This window comes from Camelus ferus, chromosome 28, assembly GCF_009834535.1.
Source record: "Camelus ferus isolate YT-003-E chromosome 28, BCGSAC_Cfer_1.0, whole genome shotgun sequence".
Lineage (NCBI taxonomy): Eukaryota > Metazoa > Chordata > Mammalia > Artiodactyla > Camelidae > Camelus > Camelus ferus.
Genome location: NC_045723.1, coordinates 2,246,629 through 2,259,097, shown reverse-complemented (window position 1 = coordinate 2,259,097; position 12,469 = coordinate 2,246,629). Strand labels below are relative to the sequence as shown.

General features: G+C 44.1%; 1 protein-coding gene across 1 annotated transcript in view; it reads right to left on the bottom strand.

Moving 5' to 3' along the window:
- Window positions 1–12,469, bottom strand: part of CRACDL (CRACD like) — a 48,291-nt gene that overhangs the window by 23,995 nt on the left and 11,827 nt on the right. The window contains 3 exon segments of the mRNA XM_032469551.1: window positions 1,672–1,836; window positions 2,173–2,308; window positions 9,189–9,357. Of these exon segments, the coding sequence (XP_032325442.1) occupies window positions 1,672–1,836; window positions 2,173–2,308; window positions 9,189–9,357 (470 nt within the window).

The window sequence follows — 12,469 nt, the reverse complement described above, 5'->3', positions numbered from 1 at the left end:
CTCAAATTTTGGTTTCCTATGAAGCTAGTGTATTGTTCCTATTACCCAGTAGTTGATAAAATCTCAGAACATTAAAAAAAATAACATCAGCACCAAAGGAGGGATGTTGAGAAGGACAAGGTGGGCCCCGCCCCGAGTGAGTGGCCCCCATCGGCTGACGGTGGACTTTGTGCATCACGGCGCTTCACAGCCTTGGAGCTGGGCTCACTCCTTAATGAAAAGACTTAGAAGTGACTCGTTCCTCTGTCCCATCTGTCCCAGCTGAACAGAGAACCACGATGCTGGGAGAGGCAGAAGAACTGTGCGATGCAGTGAGCATGGAGCGGCGGCTCACCACAGACGTATCCCCACCACACACACAGTCGCCTCTGCTCCTGGGGCTGCGCACCCATGGATGCACAGATGTGTGTCACAAGGTGATTACACCTCAGACAGCCTGTCACCCTCCCCCTCCAGCACTGTAAGGTATGAAGGGGTGCAGGGTGGGCTAGGAGTCCAGGCAATGGGCCAAAACCTTCCTCCTTGTCTTCTCTGCCTTCTCCTCATGCTGGGAGGGCAGGTGTGGGGGCCCACTGCTCTCTGTCCTGCCCATGGAGCAAGCAGGGACAGGTCCCCCCAGGGCAGAATTCTGGGGAGAGTTGCTCTCGAGTCTGCAGTGTGGGAACCCCCACCCTGGGCGTGTTCAACTCAGCCACACCACAGCCCTTCCTCTGCCTTTCATCGGGGGTGCTCTGGGAACCCACAACTGCACACAAGTCAAGTAAACACTCCTTCACCGGCCTTTGCAGGGGGGCTTCTGGACGCCCAAGTTGAAGTGACCATGGAATGCATTTCCAGCAGCAGAGAATGTGCAGACTTTGTGAGGACCGCCTGGGTCCAGAGCACGGGGGCCGCTCCAAGGACACCCGGGGCAGGGGCGTGGCTCTGCATCAGACTTGTATTTGTTTTTCAAGTGTCAGCATAACACAGACAACTCCATCCACCCCGCAGCAAGGCTGGTCTCCAAGGGGAAAACGATCACGTACTTCATCACTTAGATACTCACATCCAGAAGAGCTCCAGTGTTTACACACGAGGAAGAGCTCAAGTCTTCCTCCTGGATTCCAGGGGGGAGGGTGGCTGCTGGGGCCAGTTCCTGGCCCTGCTGAGGCCACACACACCCTTCTGCCTGTCAGACTTTCCCTGAGGCCCTGCTGACCGGTACCATGCCTCGCATCTCTCCCCTAAACCAAGTTCTCACTGTCCCAACCTCAGATCTGGGAGCCTAGATTAAGTCATAAATGTCACCACTCCCTTCTCCCTCCACCAAATGTCACGATGACAGAACACAGATTCGGAGCTGTTTTTCCTTCTTTCAGATGAGATGCCCAGTCTGGTCACCTGCTCAGACAGGAAGAACGAGGCATGGGGTCGAGAGTATCAGACCTTAAACCAGCATAAAAAATGTTACCAAAACCGCATCTGCTAACAAGACCCGAATTCTGGCTCAAAGAATGAAAATAAATACAGCCCAGGGTTCCGGTGACCTGGCTGGAATACCTTCTGGCCCCACTGAGCATGGCCACACCCACTGGTGGGGACCTTAGAGGGACACGCAGGGGCCCCCAGAGCCCCTGACTTCCCCTGCGGCGGGGACGGACGGAGACGGGGAGGGGTGCAGGCTGCACTTGCCTTTATGGTTGTGCCGGGACCCGTGTCCTGCAACAGGGACATCTCTGGGGGGCTCCTGGGCAGACCGTCGTCCTCAGAGCTCATGCCGGCATCGTCCCCACGCTGCGCAGGCAGGTCCCCCGGAGGAGGTGGCGGCCCCATTTTCACATTACACTGTATTTTTAACTAGATTGGAAGAAAGAACATTTACTGTTGTTTTCATTAGCGGCTTTCATCAATAAATCCTCCTGCTCCCATTCATTCCTTTCAGATGTTTTCAACGCCCTTGGCTGGGGCAGGGAACTGAACCGAGCGTCTGCCACCAGCTCTCTGGCTGTGATCGTGAAAAGGAGGGGTTATCACTGCGAATGAAGCACGATCTGGTTGTAACTAACCTGGCGAGTCCTGGGAGAGCTGTGACCTGCGTGCAATTCTGCTTTAGGACCTACCCTGGGAGCCCAGCAGAGACCCCTGTAGGAGTTCCCGCTTCCCAGCTGACACAGAGGCCAAGGAAGGGTTTACCTGCAGAGCTTTAATGCGGTCACACACGTTCTCTTGGGAAAACACCCGCACAGGTCGAGCAGGGTCCTGTCCCGACTCAGGAATGAAAATGCTGTCGTGGGAGAGGGCCCGGCTGCCCAGCGCGCCCCTCGACTCCCTAGGAGGAAAGAGGCACCGTGAAACCCGGCTCAGCCCCCTCTCCGGGGGCTTGGGGGTTAACAGCACATCCCACAATACGCTTTCAGCTGCACTGACTTTTTTCATTGCTTCTGACTTGGGTCCATCCTGTCAAATACCACGGTCAACTATGAGGAGCTTTGGAGAGACAGGAATTTTCCTAACAGTTCTGAAGGTGGTGTGAATTCTTTCCATTAATGGGAAAACCAAGGTCTGACGAGGTGTGAGGTCCAAGAAAGCAGGCCTGAAGAAAGGCAGGGCTGGCAGGGGGCCTTGGCTGGTGGCCGGCCGGCTGGCTGCGAGCCGGCTGGAAGACAGTCGTGGATGCCCGGGGAGTGCGAGGTCATCCCTTGGAGGGCTGTGCGTCTGCACAGCAGGATGAGGGCCTGCCTGATGGAAGGTGGGGCCCAACGCACACATCCGTGGCTGGGCTTCAAGTGAGAAATGCAAGTGTGCAAAGCCACGCCTTCCTTTCATTACCAGATAGGATCCATGCCACCCAGCTTGGGTGACGAGGTTCTGGAGTGTGGATGGCGGATCCCTCTGTCATCACCGACCTGACTGCTTCCCCAGCCCCAACCTCAAGGCTCCAACTGGGAAGTGAACCCAAGGACATTCACAAAATGTCCTAAGAGGATGTGGGACTTAGTTGTCAGACTTTCCGAGTGGCGCTGGCTGGCTGAACAATAGATGGAAGGAGGTGACTGAGACGTGATGGTGCGGGAAGGAAAGCCCATCCTGGAGACGCAGCCATCTTCTGCACCAGGCACCCCCACCGCCGTACTGGGCATCCTGTCCTCCAGGAGGCATTAGGGACCCCTAGGTGTGGCCCTGCTCCACTGCAGATCAAACTGTGTCGGTTAGTGACAGTTTCTAACTTCCTTCTAGCCTGCTACAGTAAGTTTGCAAGTGGGATGTCCTCACATTTCCGGGAGGGAGTGAGGCCAAGGTAAAGAATGGGGTGAGGGGCGGGGGTGGTGGTGGTGGGGTTCCTGCCAAGGGCAGCCCTCATCACAGAGATCACGTGCACACTGGGGCTTCCCTCCCACAGCTGGCAGCCCCCAGCCACTCCCTTTGGAAACCATGATCACTGGCAGGACCCCTCCACCCTGGGTGTCACTAGTGGCTGAGACAGCGGGGAAAGGCCTCCGAGGAGATACGATGGCAAAGACACAAGATGCCATGTGCTCAGGGCCACAGCAACACTTCTAGAAGCAAAAGGCTGGAAACAGCCTCCGTGTCCCCAGTAGGTATCTGAATAAAGTGTGGGACATTGTAGAATAGAGGCTTTTCAGCAACCAAGTGTATGAGGGGATCTCTGAGCACAGGCGACACCAGGCTCTCCTAAGTGAAAAACTAAAACGGGGCGCGGAGCGATGTTTATGGCATGTCAGCTCGGAGTGGGAAAGGGGGCACTGACAGACGTGAACGTATGTGTGTTTGCTTGTATTTTCAAAAATAAACATAAAAAGATAAGGAACAAGGGAGTAAGAATAGTCTCCTTTAAGGGGAAGGAGATACAAGGTGGGGAGATAGGCGCCGAGGGATTTCCTTACATTTACAATTTTGTCTTTGAAACTATTTGAACATTTCACACAGTTAAAAGACAAAAATCAAATGAAGAGGGAAACTGAACCATCTCTAAAACTAGAAAACAAACAGAAGCAAATAAATCTAATTTTGTATCGGGTTGTTGGCCTAACCACACAGAGAAAGGAATTACTTCAAGCGACTTTAACCCAACATTCAAGTGACGTTCGATGCTATAACAGGATAAATTCTAAGAACAAAAAACCCAAAGACAGCACATTATACTTACTTATTTTAGTAACAATATTGATTTTAAAAAAGCTGTGCAGAACACTCTTTACAGTATGTAACCTCTGTGTGGGAAAGCGGGGTAATGAAATTATTATAAGCATATTGGATGAAGAAGAAAATAAATAATTTTGTTAGTATCATTAGGAGCCAAGATTTCCAGTATAAGAGAAGAGTGAATTCAAACAAAGAATCAAAGCAGTAAAAATTTTTGTCTAATTAAATTTGATCTGGAAATAAAAGCGGATTAATGATTTATTTTTTCTTAAAAAAACAGAACAAAACAAAACCATTATTTCCCAGCTATATCTATTGGAAAGGCCCAGAAGGAATGACGGCAATCATCACCCCTGGAAGCCAAACTGTGGTCTCTAAAAACCATTTCACGCTAAAAGGAACCTGTGAAGAAATGGCTGACCACAGGTCCAGGGCAGGAAATTTGCAGACTAAACCTGGAATTTCTCACTGTGCAAGAAAGCAAAGAACCTTTCAGAGACAAACGGGAGAATGTTCAAAGAACCCAGGAACTAATCTGAAGTGACTCCCAGTAGCAGAAGATGGGACAGTGTGAGCATAAAAATGAATAAAGCCTGTCATGGGTTTTTAAAGCAAATCAAGTATATAAAGTCCATGTATTCAAAATGAGAGTCACGGAAAAAGCAAAGAAAAAAATAAAACTCATCACTCAGAGTGGAAACTTCAGGTCATTACTCTGAAGGTAGACTGAGAAGCGGTGAACCAAGCATGACCTGCTTTTCCTGTGCAAACTGTACGTCAGAGCAACCACAGGGCTGATGGAGGAAAGGTCTTCTGCATAGAAGAGTTCTAGCCAGTGCATGCAGAACGAGTGACAGAGTTAGAAAACCCTCCATTTTACAATGAAATAATGGATCGTCAGCAGGTGTAAAAACCACCCAGTGAGCTATGTCTGCTCTTCAGTAATAATGCAAAATCGCCCCTAATCTCCATTTTATGCTAACCGGAACAAGGCTGGCTGGTAAACCATGATAACACATGCTTCTAGAAGACAGCTACTGCCTACTATTTCTGTATTTCTTTTTGATCGTTTATCTTTTAAGCTCTTCCACCTTAAGCAGCACAAAATGTCAAAATTCATCACCGCCTTCAAACTCCGTGGACCTGATCTTTCCAGAAAGACAGCCAACTCTTTTCTCTCCTTTCAGGCTTTTCTATGAGGTGGGCTAAAATTCCTTTCCCATCATATAGCAGAGTCCCCACTGTTTCTTAAGGGATACAATCAAGTTTATAGTACGTATGTTTTTCTGTCCTCACTGGATAAATGTACACAGCCCAGTGCTTTCCATGTCTGGCTGCACATTAGAATCACTGGTAGAAGCTTTGGGAAAAAAACTTGATGCCCAATTTGTCTCTCACATTAACATGCCTGGGGGTAGGAGCCAGGAATTCATATTTTTAAAAAACATTGGTATCTTTCAAAAAACAAGTGTTTTCAACATGCAACAAAGTTTGGGAACCACTGGCATAGCCCAAAGCTAAGATGTAGGGCTAAATGTTGTCCAAATGTGTCATACTGTATCATTACTGAAGATAGAGCCAGGCTATCTTTAAAACAAACAAACAAATAAACCCAAAAAACCATCAGGAGCAATCACACTGAGAGAGACCCCTAAGGCCCACTGCTCAGTCTCAGTGTCACCAGAAGAGGGACAAGCAGAAAGTATGTGCCTTGTGATGTAATGCAATGTGACAGTAAGTATCCAGTACCATCTTGAATCCAATCTCATTAAATATCTAGATCCATCTAACATTGTACCAGAAATTCAGAGAATACAGGAATGAGTTCAATCATGCCAAAAGAAAGCAAATCCAGAGTGTGGGATGTTCTCCTTCAGATCAATGACATGAAACAAAGCAGGCAAAGTGAAGTAAAATTGTTATAGATTAAAGGATTCAAGAAACATAAACCCACTGACACAATAAACAGGCACCAGCTTTTTAAACTGACACCAGGTTGGCCAGCACTAACGTACCCTGGAATAAATGCAGCTCTTCTGCCCACAGCGATGGATGAGAAGCTGCTGCAGAGTCTGGAAGGCACAGAGATTCTTCAAAGAGGCTAGAGTACCTTTAAATTTTTGTCTCTTACCTGGTCAATTAACTTATGACAAGAATATACAATGGGGAAATACAGCCTCGTCAATAAACAGTACTGGGAAAACTTGGACAGCCACAAGCACAAGAATGAAACTGGACCACTATTTCACACCATACACAAAAACCAAAATAGACGAAAGACTTGAACATAGGACCTGAAACCATAAAACTCCCAGAAGAAAACACATGGAGTAATAAGTTCGTTGACATTGCTCTTGGCAATGAGTTTTTGGATTTGATACCAAAAGCAATGGCAACAAAAGCAAAATTAAACAAATGGGACTACATCAAATTAAAAGGCTTCTGCACAGCAAAGGAAACCATCAACAAAAATGGTAAGGCAATCTACAAAGTGAGAGAAAATATTTGCACATCACAAAACTGGTAAGGAGTTAATATATTCAAATTATGTAAGGGACTCACACAACTCAATAGCAAAAAACTAATCCATTTGAAAAATGAGAAGATCTAAACAGATATTTTTCCAGAGAAGACAACAGTCAACAGGTACAAGAAAAAGATGGTCAACATCACTTATCGTCAAGGAAATGCAAATCAAAAGCAGGAGATACCACTTCAGATCTGTTAGAAAGGCTTTTATAAAAATAATAAGAGCTGAGTGTCAGTGAGGATGTGGAGAATAAGGAACCCTTTTGCACTGCTGGTGGGAATGTAAGTTGGGACAGTCACTATGGAGAACTGTATGGAGGTTTCTCGAAAAATTAAAAGTAGAACTATCATATGATCCAGCAATCCCAATTCTGGGTATTTATTTGAAAGAAATGAGAATGGGATCTTGAAGAGACATCTGTACCCCCATGTTCATTGCAGCATGAATCACAATAGCCAAAATACGGGAGCAACCTAAGTGTCCATCAGTGGGTGAACAGATAAAGAAGATGGGGTACACACACACACACAATGGAATATTATTCGGTCATGAGAAAGGTGGACATCCTGCCATTTTCAACAACATGGATGGACCCTGAGGGAATTATGCTAAGTGAGATAAATTAGACCGAGAAAGACAAACACTCTATGACCTTGCTTATATGTGGCATCTATAAAAGCCAAACTCATAGACACAGAGAGCAGAATGGTGGTCACCAGGGGCCGGAGGGTGGGGTGGGGGTTACCGAGAGATGTTGGTCAAAGAGTACAAACTTCCTGTTACAAGAGAAATAAATCCTGGGATCTGAAGTGCAGTGTGCACAGCAGTTATTATAGTTAATAACACTGTACTATATACTTGAAAATTGCTAAGAGAGTAGATCTCAAATGTTCTCACCACAAAAAAGAAATAGTAATTAGGTGACGTGACGCAGGTGTAGCTAACGCTCTGGGGTGATTATTTTGCAGGATGCAAGTGTATTAAATCGACAATACACTGTACACCTGAAAACTCCCACAAGCTGTCAATTACCGCTCAATAAAGCTGAAGAAAAGAAGAAAAAGATCTTGCCTCATCTCTGCGCTGCTCTCTAAGAACATTATTTGCATTTTCTGGGCCTCATCACTGCCCCCCACCCCCCGCCAAGCTTCCTTTCCAGGCATCACTCCAGCAAACGTTTACCAGTTATTGAGGACCCGGCCCCCTCTAGGAGCTGGGAATATAAGGATGAAAAGGGCATTGTCCCCACTTTCCACGGGCTCTGGTGATAGAGGAGATGGAAAGGGGGCGGTCATTTCAGGCCAGCGCACCCCTCCTCCTGTCCTCTTGTTCCTTGGCTAGGGGGGGCCACTGAAGGTTCTGGTCAAGAGTCAGGGGGTAAGGGGGGGTGAGTGTTATCATTTCCCTGGGGCATTTAACAGTGAGCAATATTATACGATAATGTCTTGCTCCCCAAGAGTTTGGAGTGGCTTAAAATTTGCCTGTGTAGCTCGTCCTCTCTGCACCAGGGGTTTAAAAAAAAACCTGAAAGAAAAAACCCAAATCAGTCTTTGGTGCCCCCTAGTGGTCAGTGTGGTTTCTACTCCTTTAGAAACAGGAGAGGAGATTGGTGAGGAGGGAGGGGACAGGACACCCTAGAGGGGATGCTGAAGCCAGTGACCAGTCTCAGCGTGGTCTATTTCCCCATCCCCAAGGTCGTTGTGCCTTCCGAAGAATTTTATCCTCAAATTAAGGTGCCGACGTTGTTTAAAAGAAAATATAAAAGCTGGCAGGGCAAGAAACCTGGGGGTTTTTTTGCCACTTTTTACTCAAAGGAATTAACGTCTGGAGTAACTGAAGCATATGTATTGTAACTATATTTTGATGAAGTACAAGTTACAAAAATAAGGATTTCTTCACTAGACTCCCCCACATTTCATTCCTATTGGTTCTGTTCTTCCTAAAAATATTTTTGGATGATTTTTCTAAGACTGAACAGCAAGAAGCCGTCCCCTCCTCACCCTTCCCCCTTTTCTCTAATGGAAAACTTTCTCATTGGGTGACTCAGGGTTCAGGCTTAGAGAGACGTATTTTTCTGGTATAGTATCCAGGTCCTCAAAAGAGTTTTAAGTCAAATTAAATCCGGGCTTACATCCTAATCTTCACTTTCAGCTGTAGGACGTTGGGCAAATTTCCCAAAATTTCTCTAAAGCTTGGTTTCCTCATTCGTAAAGTGGTATATCTTACCTCCTCTCCCATAGTTCTCTAGACTTTAAATATATACAGCACCTGGCACGTAGCAGGTACCTGAAAATCCACCCCCCACACACAACAACTTTCTCCATCCCTGTGTACAAAAAGTCAGAAAACACCACTTCTTTGGAAGACCCTCCAGTGGAACCTAGGAAGAAAGGAGGCTCAGTGATCCATCGAGTTACCATGACAACGAGCCCCAGTATTTGGGTCCTCCTGTGCCCCACCCCCCGCTGCCCCACTCCTTGGAACACAAGCCTGAAGGACGGAGAAGGCAACTTACTCCAGCTCATCCTCTGAGTCATAGCCCACTGGCCCCGACTCGATGGCAATGACCTCATTCTTCGCCTGACTTTGTTTCCAGGTGCCACCTCCTGTGGAGGAAGGCGATTCCTTTCTCTTCTTCTTCCCGAAGAACTTCTTAAACGTTTTGAATTTGGATTTTTTCTTCCCTAGGCAGAAAGAAGGTGTGTGAGTGTTTACCAAACACGTGTGAGATGTGTGCGCGGAGAGAAAGAAAGATTCCTGATCACACATCAATCACCTGCTCCTGGAAAGTCCTTTTGCCACAGAGAAGTATGTGAAAGACACAGCGTACCATTTTTGCACGCCTGAAAACAAATCTTGATTTCTGTTTATTTCGGATATTTAATAAAAGAACCAAGCAAACTTCGGAGCATGATCACAGAATCAAAGCACAAGCAACTTTCCTCTTACTTGAAATCAACAATTTTCAATAGATCTTTCACTTGCTCAATTAAATTTATTCCTAAATACTTTAGGAATTAATGAATGAATAAATTAATTAATTAAATTGCTATAGGCTTTTTGTGTAAACATCAGGTTTCATTTCTCTTAGGCTAATACCGAGAAGTGTAATTGGTGGGTCATAAACTAAGTGTATGTTTAATTCTATAAGAAATAGTTAGACTACTTCCCAAAGTGGCCGCACCATTCTGAATTTTCATCAGCAACACATGACAGTTCCGGTCGCTGTGCATCCTCTCCAGCACCTGCCGGGTGTGTTTCTGCTTCTGTTTTGCCACCTGACAGGTGTATAGTGGTATCACATTGTAGTTTTAATTTGCACTAATAACTATTGATGTTGAGCACTTCTTCAAGTGCTTATTTGCCATCTGAATATCTTCTTAGGTAAAGCATCTTTTAAAATCATTTGCCTATTTTTAATTGGATTCTTAGTTTTCTTACTGTTGAATTTTGTCTCTTGTCAAGTGTGATTTGCAAATATTTTCTCCCAGTTGGTGACCTGTCATTTCATTTGCTTAACAGAGCCCCACAGAGCAAAGGTTTTTTTTTTTAATTGACGTGTAGTCGATTTACAATGTTGTGTTAATTTCTGGTGTACAGCATAGTTATACATATATATATATATATATATATATATATATATATATATATATATATATATTCCTTTTCATATTCTTTTTCATTATAGGCTATTACAAGGTATTGAATATAGTTCCCTGTGCTGTACAATAGGACCTTGTTGTTTATTTATTTCACACATAGTAGTTACTATCTACAAATCCCAAACTCTCAGTTTATCCCTCCACCCTACTCACCTTTCCCCCCTGGTAACCATAAGTTATTTATCCTTATTTATCACGCCCCACCTCCCTTCCCCTCTAGTAGCCACAAGGTTGTTTTCTGTTTGTGAATCTGTCTGTTTTGTAAGTAAGTTCATTTGTGTCCTTTTTCTTTTTTTAAGATTCCACATATGAGTGATATCATATGGTATTTTTCCTTCTCTTTCTGGCTTATTTTACATAGAACGACTATCTCTAGGTCCATCCATGTTGCTGCAAATGGCATTATTTTATCCTTTGTATGGCTGAGTAGTATTCCATTGTATAAATATACCACAGCTCCTTTATCCAGTCATCTGTCAATGGACATTTAGGTTGCTTCCATGTCTTGGCTGTTGTAAATAGTGCTGCTATGAACATTGGGGTGCATGTATCTTTTCGAATTAGAGTTCCCTCTGGATATATATGCCCAGGAATGGGACTGTGGGATCATATGGTAAATCTATTTTTAATTTTTTGAAGAATCTCCACACTGTTTTCCATACTGGCTGTACCAAACTACTCTCCCACCAGCAGTGTAGGAGGGTTCCCTTTTCTCCACACCCTCTCCAGCATTTATCCTTTGTGGACTTTTTAATGATGGTCATTCTGACTGGTGTGAGGTGATACCTCATTGTAGTTTTGATTTGCTGATAATTAGTGATATTGAGCATTTTTTTAAATGTGCCTATTGGTCATTTGTATGTCTTCCTTGGAGAATTGCTTGTTTAGGTCTTCTGCCCATTTTTTATCGGGTTGTTTGGTTTTTTTGTCATTGTTGTTATTGAGTTGTATGAGCTGTTTGTATATTCTGGAAATTAAGCCCTTGTCAGTCTCTCACTTGCAAATATTTTCTCTCATTCTGTAGGTTGTCTTTTTGTTTTATTTATGGTTTCCTTGAGCAAAAGCTTTAAATTTGGATGAGGTACAATTTATCAATTTTTTCTTTTAAGGATTGAGGTGTCATATCTAAGAGCTCTTATCTAATCCTCAGTTATAAATATTTTCTCCTATATTTTCTTCTAAAGGTTTTATCATGTTACATGTATGCCTATGATATACTTTAAATTAATTTTTATATGTTCTTTGAGGTATGGGCCAAAGTTCATTTTTTCACATATGAATGTCCAATCGCTCTAGCACCATTTGTTGAAAAGACAATTACCTCTGCATCTTTGTCAGAAATCAATTATATTTGTATGGATCTATTTTTGGACTCTGTTCTGGTCTATCTTTATGTGTCTATCCTTTCTTTCATTGATACCACCCTGGCTTAATTACTATAGCTTTATAGTAAGTCTTGAAATCAGGTAATGTGAGTTCTCCAACTTTGTTCTTTTTCAACATTGTTTTCACTATTCAAGTTCTTTTGCTTTTTATGCAAATTTTAGAATCAGCTTGTCAATGTGGAAAAATATCCTGCTGGGATTTTGTTTCACCTTTGCTCCTCCTCCTCCCCCTCCCCACCAGGTTATTTCAAAGCAAATCATCCCAGAAACTATTACCATTTCATCCATATGGATTTGGGTTCTTCTGAAATTAAAAAAAAAAAAATCTCTGACTCTTCATGGAAATCAAATAAGTAATTACTGGTCAATATTCTTGCTACAGAATATTGAACTGTGTCCTGCCTTTCATAGCGGACTTATAAACAGTGCACTCTATTCACAAGTTTTACTAAAACCTCCCATTCTCCAGGTCAATTTGGGAAGAACTGACAGCTTAGCAACACTGAGTCTTCCAATCCATAAACATGGTGTCTCAGTCCAATTCGGGCTGCTGTAACAAAGTACCATTAACTTGGTGGCTTATAAATACATCTATAAATATATTTATAAAAAATGATATTTGGAGGGTTAAGATTTTAACATATGAATTTGGGGGGGGCGGCACAAATATTCAGTATATCACATACAGTATATCGCTCTATCCATGAAGGTCTGCTGATTTCTTTAAACAATTATTTGTATTTTCAGGA